This window comes from Epinephelus moara, chromosome 6 (assembly GCF_006386435.1).
Source record: "Epinephelus moara isolate mb chromosome 6, YSFRI_EMoa_1.0, whole genome shotgun sequence".
In the NCBI taxonomy this organism is placed as follows: Eukaryota; Metazoa; Chordata; class Actinopteri; order Perciformes; family Serranidae; genus Epinephelus; species Epinephelus moara.
The window spans coordinates 21,863,824-21,882,725 of NC_065511.1; the positions used below are offsets into that span (position 1 = coordinate 21,863,824).

The following is an 18,902-nucleotide window of genomic DNA, read 5'->3' on the forward strand; positions in this document are numbered from 1 at the left end:
TGCTGGAAATGCTCTGTTTTTCACAAAGCTATCTCACTAGTTAACTCTATATTCTTTTCCCCCTGTATTCTTCTTTTCCTCTCCTCTCCTCCCTGCCCTCCCCTCCCTCCAATCCTCTTCCCTCCCTTCTCACTGCAGGCTCTCGCCTCCTTAAATGTGGCGTTTAGCGTCGTTTAGCGTGGTCAGAGAGCATGAAAAATGTGACACTTTCCCAGCCGTGGCTGGCTTACGCTCCGGCGCATCCCCATTGTGTTTCTGCATTGTTGTGGGTGATTTCTTCTCTGCAGAAACTCTACTGTATGAAACACTCATGCCTGTCTGAGCTTTGGCATGCTCCAGTTATGCTGTAGTGTCGCTGCATTAGCGAGCAAAGGGGGGTGGAGGGGGTTAGCGAGTGAAGGGGGGGAGGCAGAGGAGTGGGAGGAGGTGGGGTGGTAGGGGGGGTCAGGCATGAGTGAAAATGGGAGGGGGACTGCAGAGAGTGAGCGAACAAATTGTGCGAGAGAGGGGTGGTGATAGAAAGAAAAAACTGTGAGACCATGGAAGAAAGATGAGAAAAATAAAAAGAGAAAGAGGAGTATCATACCCTAAGAGAAAATATTTCTGTTTTGAATAGCTTTGCATTTATTTCTGCCCGCTGTTACGCGTTGTAATATTGTGTGGGTGTTAGTGATTGAATGATAATGCTGGGCATAGATGTGTTCTCACCGTACCTTGGAATAAATTGCAGTCTCCATGACCTCTCCATCTCTGTACCAGGTGATCTCAGCAGCAGGTTTGGCTCCCGAGGCTCTGCAGGTGAGATTGTGCGGTGTGTGGGCCTTAAGACGTACAACAGGGCCACCCTCCACCACAGGGTCTGAAGGAGGAACTGTAAAGCAGAACAAACATACCACTCAAAACAAAACAACAAAAAAACCTCATTACAGCTCCAGGCCAGCACAGAGCCACAAACAAGTCATACTGTTATTGAGCTCGCTGTTGCTCTTAGCTCAGCATCAATATATCGCAACAGCAAAAGAGGCACACAATATCTTCTTATGGCCATGTGTCTGTTTAACAAGGTGTAGTTTCAGACAGGAGAAAAGACCGAGAACAGTTGTCATTTGGAAGAAAAACAGACTCAACCATATTTATTTCCTTTCTTGGGACTAGCATTATTACTCTATTTGCTCTTACTGTTGCAGAGTGATGTTTCAACTGAATTGCTTATTTGTTCATTTATTTGCATGGTTTCGCACGCACCACTGGCAAGCCAAGCGTGCCACCCCTGATGAAGGCGTCTATCTCCCCAACCAATATGAGAAGGCGTAAACATGGGGTTTGTGCTGGCCTTTCTCGCTCCCTCCACCGAACCAATTTCACTGTGTGTATCTGAATTGTCAGAGGTCCTTCCGCTGCCGCGGCACGGACACTAATGGAATCCGAGTGCTAGGTGATTTTAATTTCCATGCCGATTCCCCTGACTGCACTCCCGCCGTTGACTCCTTTGACTGTGCAGGATTGCTTTGGTCTCATCTGGCCACATTGATTTACACACACACACACACACACACACATACACACACATACAGACATGTGCACACACATGCACAGAAAAAGCCCCCTTCTCTCTTTAATGCTCTTATGTCCACACATAAACATAAACTGCAGGATCCTGAGCGATGCACCTGATTTCCCGTATATACTTATGAAATGCATATAATGTGCATGAACCAACAGCCTTGGTCTTTCAGAGTGTATTAAATGTAAAAAAAAGGCAGTTTTATCAACTTTCTTTGCAGCCTCCACATGGGTATCTGGTACGGCTGTGTGTGGGCATGTGGTGAGGGCAGTGCTTTGTACTGCTCTGTGCAGCTTTGACAGTGACACTACACATCGAAAGGTGGGCTGATGAACACGGGTGAGCTTTCTGAATCTATTCATTTAGTTGAAATGTTCCTCCGTACTGCTTGTGATCTCAATCTGCTTGCCTTTCTGAGGCAACCCTATCTGTACGGCTCGTCACCCTGCCTCAGTGAACTCAGAATGCACACCTTAATAGCAACAGATAGATTCAAGGACAATGGGTTCTGAAAGCTGCTTTGTATTGTGGCATAAGCTGCAGCTCCGTGCCTGTGAAACCGCTCACTCTGATTCTCCTTTCTTCCTTTAATTCTTGCGCGTAGGTGAATATACGGACAATTGACAGGACTAATTAACAGAGTGATATCCCTCTGCATGCCACCAGATGCCAGCAGTGCTTTGCTGATTCCAATTCCCATAAGACCTGGCCCTCCTCTTCACCCCCACCCCCCACCGCTCCCGATCCCCCCCTCCACCTCTGAACGTCTGTGTGAAGAAGTAGATCACTCACATCATGTTAATGTAAAAACCGCCTTGCGGTTGACAAATGTTGTGGCTCACTGTAAAATGTGCTAACTGTGCAGACCCTGACTTTCAAGCGACTACGCAAGTCATTTGTGACTGCAGCAATCACATTATCCTCGACGTCCACAGTCTTGATTATCGCTACTGAGAGCAGAGGGGTTCCCTTTTTTTTTCTAGATAAATCTCTTGGCTGAGCCTTGCTTCGTTTGAATTAGACTTTCAGGACATGATTTAAACCAGGAAACTAGATTTGCAGTGGGGATATCTTTGAGTGGTGATAAGAGATTGTTTCATGAATTGCAAATCGAAGAGTATTTTGATGTACTTTTATCCGCCTATGTTAAGTTGTGTATTAAATGTGATTATCTTTTGTGTGTTGTACATGTGTTATTTATAAATTTGTCTGCATGTTTCTGTGCTTTGTGATGAAGACACTCCCCTGATTGTTCCCTAGCGCTGCCAGCCTGCAGGCCTTGGCACGAGGGCTGGCTGTGAGGATCATGCATGAGCTGTGTATCTTACCTAGTACAGTGAGCTTGGCACGGTGGGAGCGCAGCGCCGCCTGTGTAGCCTGACACTCATACACCGCGTCATCCTCCAACTCTGCCGAATCGATCAGCAAGCTGTGCTCGCCTGATAGCGGGTCGCCCATTAAGGAATAGCGCGTCCAGCCTGCGTGAAGCCAGCACAGAGAATAGAGTCAGAGACAAACAAACCACCCAACAACAAACACGTAATGAAAGGACTATAAAATGAACAGACTTGTGCTTTGAACAAAGGCGAGAGAAACGTGGCAAGGCTCTTTAAGACACAAATGAAAGCAAGCAGCACCTCACTGAGCCAGGCATTGAGCTGTTGTGTTAGCAGAGCAGCGTGAGGCTGGAAATGCAACACGTGTGAAGGCTGCTGCATGAGGAGTCTGTCCTTTAAAGACAGACACAATAAAGATGGGGTGGCTAAGGTCAAGAGGAAGCCTCTCCACCTTCTCTCTAGTCTGCCACACATTTTAAATGTCAGCGCGTGACAAAAGCCAATTGATTATCTACCTTCCTACAAGACCCTTAAAATGCTAAACAACAAATTAAAGTTCGGTGTGTGCAGCAGCAGCCGACCTGTCTGCAGTACATTGTTCTCTAAACATTCATTTGCGTAAAACTCCAGCAGTTGACATAGAGAGACTTGGTTTCTAATGAGACCTGGCATTGATCGTGACAAGACAGACAGAGACAGAGAGAGCAATAAACGACCGGAAAGCAGCAGAGAAAAGAGAGACAGAAATAAGAGGTCAGTGATAATACCTGGTAGGTCTCTCTCTCCACCCAGTGCCAGGCCATCTTTAGTCCATTGTACCATTCCCCGATAACCCACAATGACACAGGGTAGAGTCACCGACTGGCCAGATACAACCACCTGGTCCTGGGGCTGCTGGGAGAAGTAGGCTGCTTGGGTGGCTGCTGGGAGAACACAGAGAGAAAGTATGATGTGAATAAAACGTCTTGTGGAGTTCATATTTTCATGATGGTAGATGGACAACTCGTACTGAAATTCACAAAATAGCTATAAAACATATAGGTACGCAGAATAACGCTAATGGCATTTCATAAAATGTAATGGCAGTCTGTTTCTGCAGTGCCAGCAGAGATGTAGCACGAGATAAGTGAAACTTGCACTGTAAGGGGTGTGGAAAAAAGTAAGTATGAAAGAGGGCAGACTCCCGTGAAGTGGCCTCTTCACTCTCTTGTTTTCATGGCACTCGCTGAGAGAAAGGACAAGGCCAGCATGTGTGAAAATATTTTTTTTCTCCCTCCATAAATGTGGCTTCTAAGAGGAAGAGTCAGCTGTGCCTCATAACTTATTTAACTCTTTCTCAAGACCATATGGTTATATGCTCGCTGACATGAAGCAAACACACTTCTGGGGAGAAAAATCTGCCACTCTTTCAGTGTGCTTTTTGTAAAAATGGATGTTAAACAATCAAAACTCCATTAAAGTTCCCGGGGGACCCATCCGTTTGAGCCTGCTGAAAGTCAGCGGAGACACCTGCCGCCGTTCTGCTGCTGTGTTTAAGCATGGCGCACGGTCTCACAGGATTGGCTGGCCTGCCTTCACACGCATACAGAAACGCAGCGTGAATACGGATCCGCGCTTCCAACTGTTTGTGCCACTATGCTAAAGATTGAGTATTACAAACCCTACTGGCAGGGGAAGATGGCAAGACTCCAGAGGTAACTAATCCGTAGGGGAAGGTAGGAGGAGAGGGAGAGAGGCAGTTGGTTGGTTATCTAAGTGGGGTGTCTGTTTGAGTCGGGAAGAGGACTTAAAAAAAACCTTCCCTCATTCTCCTTCTCTCTTTCTTTGTTGCTCAGTGGAGAATGGAAGGGAAGGGGGACAGAGGAAGATAAAGCGGGTTCTATTCAGGCACTGCTAAGCCCCCCCCTGAACTGCTTCTCTTGGTGGGAGCGCTTAAACAGACAGGGTTGCTCCCCCCCCCCAGCGAAGAAAGCCGCTGAAAGGAGGGCAACATACGGCGGCCAGAGACGCGCTATTGTCCCCTTGTCCCTCTCTTTTAATAGGCCTCTTCATTTCCAATCAATCCTGCTAAATGCAAGTTTAATAGCTTTTCAATAGCAGCTTTTCCCCCCAGAGGGTAGCTGGGATTTTCTCTCTCCCTCTCACCCCTTTTCTCTTCTCCCCCCCCCCCCTCTTTCCAGCTCCATTCTCTCTAGTTTTTCTTTCTTTTGGAAGAGGGGGGGCTTCCAAGGTTGTTGGCAGTGTTTATTCCGCACTCAATTATCCACTTCATCTCTGGGTGCACCATGGACTGAACCCTGCCCCTTGCCTCCCCTCTCCCTTTGCACCCTCCTGTCTCTGTCACCCAACAGCACAATTAAAGCCGCCAAACAGTGAGCTCATCAGGAACGTGAGTCCTCCACAGCTCAGACCGCTGTGATTCTCGACAACCGCCTCCAAAAAGCCCATTTTCACATACGCCTTTTCTTTTACTCTCCATCTGGGCCAAAGGAGATGTTAATAGATAGCTGAACAGAAAAAAAAGATCAGAGAACAATGCATGTTGGTTCACCAGTAACATCTCCCTGTGCATCATTTTACCAAAGTGTCTGAAAAGCCTATTGAGCTGTGGATGCAAACAGGTAGGCTGTATGTGTGTCACGCACCGTGGATCAAAAGAGGCCAATTTGAGAGCGTCAATGAGAAGTGAAACGTCTTCTAGCTCAGGCTATTAGGCGTTTAGTGAAGGCTGGCATTTTCCCATCATACCTTCAAAAAATGCTGTTTTCACAGTTTGCCCGCCTGTCCCTAACATTCTGCCTTTATGAGCTATTGAGCGTTTTCATTTGCCTCCACTTGCAGAGCGAGTTTGGGATTTTGCTCTTTGTACTTGCAATACTACAAACATTGATTGCAATTAAGTATCTTGCCCAGAGTATCAAAATGTTTACAATGGGTAATAATTCTCTGCATTGGTTGATTGTTTGCATGGATTACATGCGTTCAGTTGTTTCTCTTTACCTCACCCACATACGATTTCTCACGCTTACATATGGCAATTAACGTCACGCGCGCACACACATACAAACGCAGGCGTACAAATATAGAGTACAGAGTATGTGCTGTAGCGAATGTCTTCACACCATATGAGTGATTCATTGCTCTCCAGATCCCTTATTGAAAATGCTCAACAGAACATCTCGACTGGCTAATGACTCATGCCAGATTCCTTTAATTCCTCCTTGCTGAATTAGACAATTCTTTGACGGTGTATTAGCAGCTTAATTACATGAATACATTTCTGACGGGGAGAGAGGGAGGAACAGAACCAGACAAAGAAACAGTGGAGGAGAGGCAGTCAGAAGAAGTAGGGAGCTGTGGGTGTGAGGAGACTTGTTCCTGGTGTGCTGCTGCAGCGCCACATACACACAAGCGCATACACGCAAACACCATCGCTTTCAGTGTTTTCACCAGATTCAAAATGAGGAGTCTGTCTGTTGGCTGCAATTGAATCACGTTCGAAAAGAAAGATTTGAATCCCCCTTGAAATCCCAACATTTCTGCAGTGGATGTGAGTTTATTTACCATGTCGCCTTGAATGCTACGCAGGTAAATATGTGCAGTGTAGATTAGTTGTACCACATGCGGCGTGCTTAATGTTACTTTAAAGGCGGTTAAATTTTAGATTTACGAGACCTCGTTGCAAAAAAATGCAACATTTACTCTGTTTCTTACCTTTGCTGTGTGCGTGAGTGTGTGTGTGTGTGTGTGTGTGTGTATGTGTGTTTGCGCTTTTCCATTCCCCAGTAACAAGGTCAAAACACATTTGGCCTGATACATTTTAATCCGGATTTCTCAAAATGGAATATCATTTCACGCTGCTGGATGCACATGGGGCTAAGTTTATGTGTGTGTGCATTTCTGCCCGACTGTGGGAGCTCAGTGTGTGTTTGTGTCTAAAAATTGTGCTATGTATGTTTATGCCCGTGTGTGTGTGTGCATCCGAATGTGTGAATGAGTGGGGAGGGTGGGGCAGTGTTAATAGGGAAAGCGACTTGTCAGGCACCGGAGGGCACATTTAGCAGTTACTTTGACACAGTGACTTTGCTGTCGCCGTCACATGGTCGGAGTTAAGTGCAAAAACAGCCCCTCCGACTTGGACACAACCTATTAAAGAGCTTTGCGTCGACCATGGTGCTGCCTGCACTCTCTCTCTCTCTCCCACATCTGAGCTGGTAGGGATACACTGACATCAGGAAGGATCAGGAAAAGATGGACAGATGTCAGCAATGATCCGTCCACCACTGGACATCTGCCTTGATAGAATTAGATTGAACCAGTCACTCTGAGTGTGTGTGTGTGTGTGTGTGTGTGTGTGCACTCTGAAAATGTGTATGTGTAAGCACCGGCCATGATGCTAAAGACTGAGAAAGATAATGGCACTGCAGATGACCTTTAGATAAAATGGGGATCTAACACACACAGTGCAGTGCATTTACTACCAAGTCACCACAGTCATAATCTTTTACGCCATTTTGGTAATCTGACAAAAACGAAGAAAAGACCAGGCCATAAATCATTTCAACCCAGCATTCAAAAAGTCGACTCCTTCAAATAAAACAGAAAATAACGCCAGACTCTTGTTTGTAACCGCTCAGGCGATGCACTCTGTCCATTTCCTCGTGTTGTTACAATGACACTCAACTGCATATGTTCATTCCCTCTAAGAGGCTCCGAGCTGCGTTCGCAGAGAGTCCCTATTTTAGTCCTGATTTTATTCCATGTCCTCATTCCCATCCAGTGCAAAGAGTGCAACATCTAGTCCTGTGGGGTCTATAAATATAAGTGCTCTCAACTTGACTGGACAATTTGCTCTGTGCAGTAATAATTCAAAATGTTAAAAAATAGCGCCTGATATCTACTTTTTTTTTTTGCCCCGGCGGTGGAGGCAGAATCCTGCACCCAGCTGGTGTTGAGTTTTCCACAATAAGAGCCAGAGAGGAGAAAATGAGGAGGAAAAACAGACCCGAAAAAAAAGAGCCCCAGCACAAAACAAGGCAATTGGCAAAAAAGTGTCAAGCTTGGAATAAACAACCCCTTTCCCCAAATGCCATCCATTGTGCCTTGTCTAGATAAGGCTTCTAAATCGGGCTGGAAAATGCAAGCTCCATTTCTCTCTGTATGGAATTATTATCCCTTTGTTTTGAGTCAGGCTCTTTTGTCTTCCCCTTCCTGTGCCCGTGTGTGTGCTTGTGTGTGTGTGTGTACAAACAGATAGTAGTGCTGAGGTAGCTGAACCAAAGAGTATGTCCCAAAGCGGACCCTGCACCCATCTCATGTTTGATCTGGCTACTAAGCTCATTACCATGACTTCTACAGAACTTCTGAGGGTTTGAAGGGGACTAATGCCACCCACCGACTCGTGGCAGTGCGGCGACCAACACATGCACTGTGTGTATGTGTGTGTGTGTGTGGAACCTCTGTGTTTTTCTTTGACTTGGACCGTCGCAAACTGCTTGTGCCTCTGCAGATGGCCTCTCTCTCATACCTCAGTGTGTCCCGGCCTCTCTTCAATCCTTTCTCTCCCACGTTGCATTCCAGCTGCACTCCCACCCACCCACTCTCACTATCTTTTCTCCCACTCTGCGTTTTTGTGCCCAAATTGCAGTCTAACAGCTTTTTAAGAGCTGTTTTGCTGGAGTTTAATCCTCCTAGCCTCCCCTTTCAGCCTTTATTCCATTGTGAAAATCTTGGCTCAGACCTAGACCCTTTATAGAGAGTGGACCCGCTCATCCACCCAGCCCCCCCTGCTGCTCTGCTGATACCCCCACCCAGGGCATTCTCTTCCATTCCTCTACAATCCAGCCCCATCCTCTCATTCCTCTGTTTATCACTCATATGTCTACAGTCAGTGAGCCGTGATCCTTGAAATCAATGCCTAGCGAGGCCCCCCTTTGAGAGTTATGTAAGGTGTTACTAATTGTTGATTTGCTTTCTCCATGGCTCTTTCTGCCATCACTCTGCTTCTCCAGACTCCGTGTCAGCTGTCATCTCTTGCCAGCCTCTCCCTTGCACTTTCTCTCCCCATCTCTTCCTCTCCTCCATCCTGTATCCCCTGTCCCTTTCTCTCGCTCTCTGCATCCCTGGTGTGAAAATCACAGGGGTTTGTGTCAGCTTGTCAACACAACACTCAAGACAGCAGGGTAAGGGGAACAACAGGAAGAGAAAAAAAAAAGAGCCACTACATGTTAGAAAGACCGGAAAAAACTGAGGTAAGGTAAAAATGGAAAAAGTGGGCTCCTGTCAGCTTCCAATTGCAAAGGAGCGGGCCATGAGAGGGGATTGATGGAACGCTGTAATCAGTCTGTCTCCAAGGCTGTCACCACGAGGTTTTTCTCTGCTGGAATAGGGCACTGCACACATCAGGGCAGCAGTGAGGCTGATCGCATGGGCGAGCAGCGGCAGAGTTTCTCCCCGGGTACCTGCTACAGCAGATGCAGTGGATAGAGTAATAGAGTGGTATGCATACAAGGAGGGGAAGAAGGGAGGGGGGAAAAAAGGAGGAGGCTGTGGAGGGGGGAGACCAAGAGTGCTGATGTGACATAGTCAGTGTGTGAGCGCATGTGAATGGTTCGCGCAGTCACTGTGCTGCAGTGCCCGACAATGTGCCATAAATACACTCATTCTTATACCGTCTCCTCACACTTGCCGCACACACATTGATGCACACTCACTGTCACAGTCCCATATCTTTAGGGTTTCTAGTGGGCAGAAGCATCTCTCTGAGTATAATTCTAGCACAGCTTTTAAACAGCTCCCCCACTCTGAAGCCAACAGCCAAAGAGCTGAGAGCTGACTCCATGTAGACAGATAGCAAGTGACTGGCTGGCTGGCAGGAGGACAGGAAATAAAAAGCCATATAAAAAAAGAGAGAAAAGGGGAGGGAGCCAGTGGTGGCGGTATGAAATTGTCTGTACACATCAGCCAGCAGTGTTGACAAGATGTTGATTGAGCTAGTCTTGTCATTTCGTGTCATTCCTCCTTACCCCCTGGTGTTTTCACTGCAAGACAGCTGCTGGCTGGATCTGTGTCACAGTTCCAGCCCTTTTCTGTCCCCCTCTGCTTCTCTCTCTCTCTCTCTCTCACTCATTTTTTCTTTCTGTCTCTGTATCCCAATTTCCCTCTCCAGCTCCCTCCCCCCTCTTTCCCCACTGTTTGGATGGAAGGGCTTTCAGTATAATTTACTGTGCTTTTAAATCATTAACTTCTTGTGCTGTTTGCAAAAGCCCTGGTTTAGTGTGTGCACAACAGCTGACATGGTGGATAAAACAGCAATGGTGCGCAACATGTGACGAAGAGGCATCTCAAAGATGGGGCAGGAATTTAAAAAAAAAGAAAAAGTATGGTTTTTCATTCACGGCTGCAGACGTGACAAGTAAACAAACAATATATAAATAAATAATAGATTAAAAATCCATAAAACAATGAAGAGATCATGTTAAAATTGCCTCCATCTCTTGCTTTTTCTAAAAGGCGGTGGAAATGAAAACAAAGGAATTCTCTACATAGATTCTGTACTGGGACTCTGGGCCTAATGCCCTGGGGTGTCAATTAATTTAGTCTAGGGATTTGCGGCCTACTCTTCCTAATTGAGCCCAGTGGAGACCCCCTTGGCTCTTCACGATAGGAAGTAGTGCGTTTCATAATTAATACTTTTTTTTCCCTTTATTATTATTATTTTTTAATGAGGGTGGTAATGTTGTAAATGTATGCATCTCATTAGAGTAAAAGGGCCATCTACGCTATTGTTCACTACTTCAGTGTTTGCTGCTGGTGAGATGAATAAGAGAGACAACCTCATTCAGAAGCAGCAATGCCACATTGAAGTCAAAGCCGTGCTTTTGTGTGTGTTTGAATATAAAACACAGTGCGCTCAATGAGAGTCTCATTAGTGTTGCTTAATATGTGTGCTTTTTAAAGCTTAGAGGTTAATGCCCGACTTGCCTCCATTTCACTGGAGCCCTCTTTAATTTGATGCATAATTCTTTTTTGTCAGCAGCTGACAAGAGCCCCTTCAGAGGAAGCAGCTGAGCTGTGTTGTGAACTCTGCATCCAACAGGAACACAAAGGCACAAAAACACTTCCAATTAAACCTGTTTAAAATGTTTCTCCTCTCCTGCTCGCTCCACATTACAGGAGATATTTCTGAGCTATCCTATCTTCCCATCTCTCCGTCCAGAGAACATAACTCCTGGCGATTAAACAAATTACCTCCTCTCCCAGGAGAGCCATGGATCCCGTGAAAACAATAAGTGTGTGATTCACAATGCTGCCGCCTCTCTGTTCTTACAAACGGCCTTCAAATTGCCATTTATTAATCAATGTCTGTGGTTAGTCTGTGACCAGAATTTCTCTTCCCCGTTTCATCTGGAGGTGGAGAAAAGGCGAGTTTTAATTTAACGTCAAATTTTTATTCCGCTCATCAGATTGCCCGTAACTTGAATCATTCCTTTAAAATTACTGATGACTAAGAGCTTCCAGAACACAAGAAAGGGAGGGAAAGAATGTTACCTGCCGACCTCAATACATCCTGCTTTGTGTTGAGAAAAAGAAGGGAAGGGGGAAACTAATTTCCTGAAACTCCATTTCTTAAGCGTTGATTAGTAAAGGAGCATAATTAGAGTGAAATGTGAAGTCAGGGTTTTTTCAGATTGCGCCGCTTCCTCTAGAAAAATCAGGCCATGATTAATGAATAAATGATTAATGAGCGAACTAATTAATCAATTAATTATTAAGCAAGCACTCTGAACAAGAAACGGGTAGTATGACGGTGAACAGTGGATATAAGAGACGGTTAGGTTGTGTGTTAGAGAAAAAAGGATTTAGGATAATCTGCCTGTTTGTTCTATCAGTTTGTTTTGTCTTCCGTTACAGGAGAGGATGAGGGAGAGGGCGGATGGGAGGAGATGGAAGGCTCAGCCCTCCGTCTTGAGCTTCCTGAGTCAGCCGGTGTCATCTTGTGTGAGAGCACTGACCTCAAAAGGTTGCATTTGCAACTTCCCCCCTATATATTTCGGGGTCAGGTCCTTAGGTCGCGCAGTAGTGAAGCCTGGCACAACATTTGCCAACTACAGTGATGATGTTTGCATTGGGCCGCAAAAGGCCACGCGACCCACAGTCAACACCCCTGAAAAGGCAGAGGGTGACGCAAGGTTCCCTTCTTTAACCAGTCATCTCTCCTCCCCCCCGTCTTTAACTAGGACACCCCATCAATCTTTGATAATGTGCGGTGTGGGTCTCTCCTGTGTGACCAGGCTGATGAGACATCACAGCAGGGATTGATGTATGAAATGCAGGCTCCGAATGTAACTGTGATATACTGGACCGTTTCAAGTCAAGTTTGACCTTTTTTTCCCGGATATTAATCGCTGCGGTGAAAGAATATATGTGTGATATATCCCTCCCCCAGGATCTCCGCACACTTTATTCTTTGGCATGGGCTTCTCCTATACCTTTAGCTTAGCGGAGGTGGGGGCTTATTTTTCGTATCTTCTAAAAGTCCCCAGAGCTGCAACACAACAGGATATGGGACACAAAATCTGATTTTATAAGCGGATGGGTTTATTGTTTCTATTAAAATGCAGCCTTACCCTATAAAGCTGCATTTTCCCTACCCACCCCCCCCTTGACACCCGGAAACACATCCTCAAAGCAAGAACATGAGAGAAAGATCTTTCATCCCTGCATATCTTTCCTGGCGTTTACTGCTGGCCTTATTAACAGAGTTGTGAGTGACGGAGGCAGAGTGTGCTGGGGGAATCTCATGGGGCTTTGATGGAGGCAAGCGGTGGAGCTGCAGCAAGCTGAGGGCAAGATCATGCTTGCGTTTATCCTCTCAAACTGCTTTGTAAAGTTCTTTGTCTCCGTACCCTTTCCCCTAACACTCCTTCTACTCCTCTGTACGTTCTGGTGCATTGTTTTTCTCAAAACGGCCACTGGTTGGACTAGTGTTGCATTCTGTCCTAATCATACCATGGCATTGCAGATTACCTCAGAGTCAAGTGGGTGTGAATAGGTCTTTGTCATGCTGGGTGGGTTGTCTCATTGACTGTGAAACTCTGGACATATGGTGGCAGTGTGTTGGGATGTAGAATGGTGTGGGTTGGGCTCCTGACCCTTGCCTGGCCTTTAACACCTTACCGGCTGCACAAAAGTCTCTGGTTTGATAAACTTAAACACTTCATTGTGCACTTGGTTTTTTGGGTGTGCTTTCTTTGGGGTTTTAGTCTGGATGAAGAATGTACGCTTTGCAGTAGGGGCAGATGTGTGATATGTGACTGTTTTACCAAACATGCAGCACGCGCCTTTTCTGGGGGCTGCAGTGACACACAGATGGACACACACTTTGTCCGCAACGCATTGTTTGCAGGGTAGACGTTAAGTCATGCCGGACCACAACAGTATGTGTATCTTTGATGGCCAGACTCTTACAGAGAAATCCCCTTTTGTCCTAGTGTGATAAGCCTGTTAATTAAGGGACCGTCTAGCGCCTCCGCGATGGTGACATTACCACCCAAGTAGAACCACATCACACAAGGAAATGACTGCAGCTCCTATCCACATGTCTGGTCATACTACGAAGACAACAAAAGCAAACTTTCAACTTTTCAAACGCGTCTCTTGAGCTCCTTTCTCTCTTTCGTGCATCCTACCTGTCTGTCTGCAAAACAAGACTTTCTTTGCAGGTCACATCTACGGAGAGGCCTCAGGTTTGGGGCTGTGATAAACAAGTGGAGCGTTACAGGCTCTTAAGCCCATCTGGTGAGATGATCGATCATTAGACAGAGTGTGGAGATAACTCCCTCAGCTTGCCTGCTGGCTACCACTGATCCCATATCACCCTCGCAGGATATGGTATGAATCACAGGAAGTTGAGATCAATCTATATAGATTGTGCCGCTTGATTACAAATGGAAAAAAAAAAATCCCATTTGGCTTAGCCACTCGAATGCCTCAGAGTCTGGCTGCGTTTGTGTGAATGTGTGGGTGTGTGCGACGCGCGCATCTACGTGTGTAAAATAATAGCTTTTTAACTTTCTCCTTTTTACCGATTTCTGATATTTGTTGAGCCCTCTCTACAATCTGTCTTACCTTCATTCATTTACTTTGCTCAGTCCATCCTGCTCTTAAATCTCCCTTCTTGAGGGAGTCGTCTTTTAAATCTTAATTAAAACAGACTCCAAAACCCCCCACCCTCCCAGGGGCTGGCTGAAAGCAGCTTAGAACAATCAAGAGGACGGATTAGAAGTGAGAAGAAAAGAAGAGAAGAGGAGACGCAAGAGGGAGGGAGGAGGGGAAAAAAACAACAACTAGAATGGAAACAGCAGAGGAAAATATTGAGAGGGAAGGGAGAGAGCGAGAAATGACCCCTCTCCTTCATCCTCCTGATCCTCTCTCCTTCCCCCTTCGTCCTGTCTCCCTCTCTCTCAAGGCTCTGGAGTCTTGGCCTGACCTATTGACATTCAGCTTCTCGGCAGATTAAGCAGCGAATGGAGCCTCTGGAAAGGGTAAACACACTGGAGGAACAATGACCAACAGGCGGCAACCTTATTGGATTCTAATTAACTGCCAGGAGAGATGGCTAGGGGCATGTTAAGTGCTGTGGGACACAAGTTAGAGCCCCAGACCTTAAGTACCACAACTCACGTCACCTACGCTCCCCTCTTTTTTTTGCAGATTGTCTCCATCTTCCTTTATCTTCCTCTGTATCTCTCTATCTTTACTATTCTTCTCTGTTTCAATCTATTTGGCGGCTGTTTCACATATGGCCCATGAGAACGGCAAACAGAGGCTTTTTAAAAGCACTCCTCCGAGAGCTATTTGCCATCCTTCTTTCCTGGGCTACCTCTCCCTTTTCTTTCTCCCCCCCCTCTTTTTTAACAAGGTGGAACGAGGCTCATCCCCCAGAGGTAGCTGTTTGAGCGATAAGGTTAAAATAGGCTGAAAAATTGGGAGAGATTATTTGATATTGAACAGATTGAATTATCTGGAGTGAGGGAGAGGGATGAAGGAGAGCAAAATCATTTTTCTGCATCGCCCTCCGGGAGGAACGCTACCAGAGGGAGTGAGGGAGCTAAACGGGAAGCAGCTGAACCTCAGTGGTCATATAACAGAAGATACGACCGCTCCTTTTTTTGTGCTCCTATCCCAATTAACCAGGACACTAATTTGAGTGTGAGTCCAAGCAGGTCTCCCTGTATGTGTGAACTTTCTCACTGGTGCAGTGGGTCCTCTGTCTTTTGAGTGGTCCCCTGATAAGGACAACTCACAATGGAGCTGTGGTTTCTGGGGTCCCCTATATGGAACCACAAGCACTAATTAGACTGGTCTCATTAATGTGTTAGAGCCCTGGCCATCATGTGTGGAGGCTGACACAGAAGGGGGAAAAAAAGCAATGCCCTGCAAGAGACAGGCCATCGTCACCTCAGCAGGCACATAAAGGAATTAATTAATTGGTGTGAAAACACACATGAAGCTCCACATGCGCAAACACACACACTCTCACACCTCAGCGCGAATACACATACTAATGTTATGGGTATTCCATGAACCCGTTGCTTGTTAACACATTACCTGGGATCAAAGAGGCAAAGGCTGGAAGGAGAGAGGACTAGAGGAGTCATTATTTGTCGAGGAAAATTGCAGCCCAGTGTTATGCTTGTCCCTCGGCAAAACCTGGCAGAATGGGGGTTTCATCCGCTTCACAAAACGGAAGGATCTCTTCTCTCGTCACCATCATGTGAGAGTCTTTGAAATCCTCAGAGTACTTTTTTTTAATCAAAGCTGGGGAGGAAATGAATCGGAGCCTCAGTTGTGATCCGAGCCTGGAGGTATAAAAGGGATCCACATGACCACTGTCCATTTCCACACCATTACAGCAACAGTCATGGCTGTAATAGGTTGAATTGGGCCATTGATTTCTCTCATGCACCCTCTCTTTCACCCAAAAAACTAGTCTGTGCCAGTTCTGAGATACGCCCAGTTCTTTTTAACAAAACATCACATGCTCAAAGACAGCTCACACAAAACTTAAACCTCGGCCCAATAAAAGACACACACACACTCACACTCACACACACACACAGCCAACACAATATGTCCCAGCTTGAGTTCCTGGGGAGTTAAACAAAGGACTGAGTTTAAATTGGCTTTTAAAGAACTCCCCAGCACAATCAAGGAGTTGACTCCAGCTATACTATAGTGTGTCAGAGGACTGTTAAGAGAAAGAAGAGTAGTTAGGCCAGAGGTCTACAGTGCAGTGAATGGCTAATCTAAAGTGTGACGGCTCAAGAGCTTCCCTCTACCAGCTTCAATAGGCCTCCAATCAGGCCTGACTGCCTCTCAATCTTTGGTCAGCTGTTTTAACTGGCTCGTGATTGAGTGGCTTCATTAAGGGCCTATTTATCTTCCCCTGTATCACAGTCCTGAAAGACTGGTGACATGCTCAACACACCCACACACCGCCTACATGTGGACCTGAGCAGATGCACAACTGCATTAGCACAGTCAGAACATTCGGCAACTAAACATCAAACATGGCCTTTTTCAGTTATTTGAAAAGATACAATCTCTGTACTGGTTTTAACTTCTGTCTCTCTTGTACGCTTTTTCCACCAAAATTACTGTGTGTATGCAGGTTTTATAAACACAGGAAAAACAACTAAAAGTAGGCGATAGATTCCTTTCCCATTTCAAGTGGAGCAGAAGCGGTATACAGCTCTGTAGCAGACAAGTATGCCTTTCATGGACAGGCCGGAAAACAGGTAAGTAAACAATAGAAAGCAACATGGAGGCCAGTCATTACTTCTTTCTTATATCTCTCACTTACTCTGTCTGTCTCTCTCAAATTTGATGCCGGCAAAATTTGGAGCAATGTTTGAACGGAGACGGACAGGAATCATCATACAAATTCTCGTCAGCTTTCCTGCAGCTTCGCCGCCCCTCAGCATCACAAGTTCTCTCTAGAAACACCGCCCCGGGCCCTGTAGAATGTGATACCTTCGAGGTTTCGGCATGTGGCTGGTGTTGAAGTGCAATGCTGCCTGAACAAAATAGCAGGCCAGGTCAAACCATGACCCCAAACAGACAGAGAACCTCCCAAACAAGCCACAACAAACAGCTTTCTGTAGCCACTCTCTGCCTTTGATCTGAAGAAGCAGAGATGAGATCTGCCACCTCTTTCCTCTCTTCTCTTTTGCCCTTTTCTCTTTTTCTTTACGACATCTCCTCGTATCTCGCTATCCCCTCCCGCTGAGCAGGTGTATTAAATGAGGTGACTATTCCAGCAGCATTGGGCCGCACCTCAAAGTGCAGTCTGTGAAGAGGGCTTTTCTCTCCTTCCCTCTTATCTTTTATCCCTTCCATCGGCCCATCTCCTTTACTCTCCCTTTTCCTTTCCCTTTATCCGTCTCCATCCCCTTTACTTCTTTTAACGTGTTCCCTCGCACTCTTGAATGTGAAATAGAGAGGGCCATGCCTCTCATCTATTTGAATTCATGTACACCTCCCTGTCTATCTCCCTGTGTGCATCTCTCTCTCAGCCTATTGTCTATTTAGCTATACGTCTAATTATGCTGTCTCACTTATGTAATTAGCGCAAAAATAAATGGCTGCCGTAGCTTTGTCTCTCCCCTTCACCCCTCCCGTTGCAGGCTCCGAGAAAACAAATTATGGAGAACAATAGGTACAAATGGCTTCTGCACCAAACCACATGATGGATGCAGCCCAGGTTCCCTGCATCTCATCCCTTCCTTTTTTCCCCTTCCTCGCTTACTCTCTTTACTCTCCCTCCCTTCTCCATTATCTCCAGCGCTATATGTCTCTGTTTGGAAACAGGGGAGGACTTGAGCACTCTCTCGCCCAACTACCCTATCATTGTATGGCTGTATCATCTGTCTTCCCTTCTTGGCACTGACACTATATTCACACTGGCATCATATTAGGCAAGGTCCTTTTTCTATCCCTTTCTTTCTCTTTCTCTCTCCTCCACTCTCTCTTTCCCTTCCCCTGCTGTTGTCTCCACTGGCACTCTCCTCTCCTCTATCCCCCAGAGCATTCTATACACCGCGACTGCAAAGCAAACGCCTGGGACTTTCTAAAGCAAACAGCCAGCATCCTGTGCCGTAGCCCCATCTGTGGATAGTCTGAGCAGGGAACAATCAGTCCCTCTCCTCCGCTGCCTCGTTCTCTTTCCAGCCCCCTGGGATCTGCACAGCACTAGGATGCCTCAGTCAGACGGGTGCAATGTGCTGGAACAATGGTTGGGCTGCTTCCTCCAGGAGGGGTGTTAGGTTCACCTCAGCCAGCTTGGGAAGCACTTAGCCATGTGCACTTGCCCTCTTTGCTGCAGCTTCACAGGAATGTGGCAGAGGCAGAAAAGCCTCCCACTGTACACCTTCCTTACCTCACCCTCATACACCACCCCCTCCCATCTGCAACTCTACACTCACACAATGACACATGCACGCACACAACCACTTTCTGCGTGTCCAAGTGTACACCTGAGATCTTATGTTTAGCCCGAGGTGTTGAAATATCAACTTTCTATTAATCCCCCTCAGACTTGCAGTCAGTTACACCTTTGTTGTTTTTTCACCTCAGCCATGCTGGAAGAAAAACAGCAGGTTTGGTTTACACCAATACAAGCATATCCATTACCTGAAATGCTAGGCTCCTGGCAGTAAATCCCTTTGACCCCTCTGCCTTCCTTTTCTTTCTTTCTCCCTCCCTTCCTCCTCCTATTCTCATGCCGAGCTCATTGCTGTCTCCACATCGGCTTTCTTTGGCCAAACAGACGGCAGGAGAGAGAGAGACACACCTTAACCTCCTACCAGTCCAACCGCCCACCCACGTACTTCGCTGTTGTTCACGTCTCCACACAGCTCAATAACATTAACATGTTTTGCCATTGAAGGAGCCGCAGTTAAAAGCCTGATCGATAAGCTTTGACTGACACCCCTCAG

The 18,902-nt window shown here is 46.3% G+C and overlaps 1 protein-coding gene across 3 annotated transcripts in view; it reads right to left on the bottom strand.

Annotated features, from left to right (window-relative positions):
* Positions 1–18,902, bottom strand: part of kirrel3l (kirre like nephrin family adhesion molecule 3, like) — a 32,576-nt gene that overhangs the window by 7,599 nt on the left and 6,075 nt on the right. For 2 of the 3 annotated variants that reach the window (XM_050046083.1, XM_050046081.1), the window contains exons 2-4: positions 3,669–3,824; positions 2,893–3,042; positions 714–871 (exon numbers count right to left, since the gene is read on the bottom strand). In XM_050046083.1, coding sequence (XP_049902040.1) covers positions 714–871; positions 2,893–3,042; positions 3,669–3,824 — 464 coding nt within the window. The remainder of the gene's footprint in view (positions 1–713; positions 872–2,892; positions 3,043–3,668; positions 3,825–18,902) is intronic. The other variant, XM_050046082.1, reaches the window with a different exon arrangement.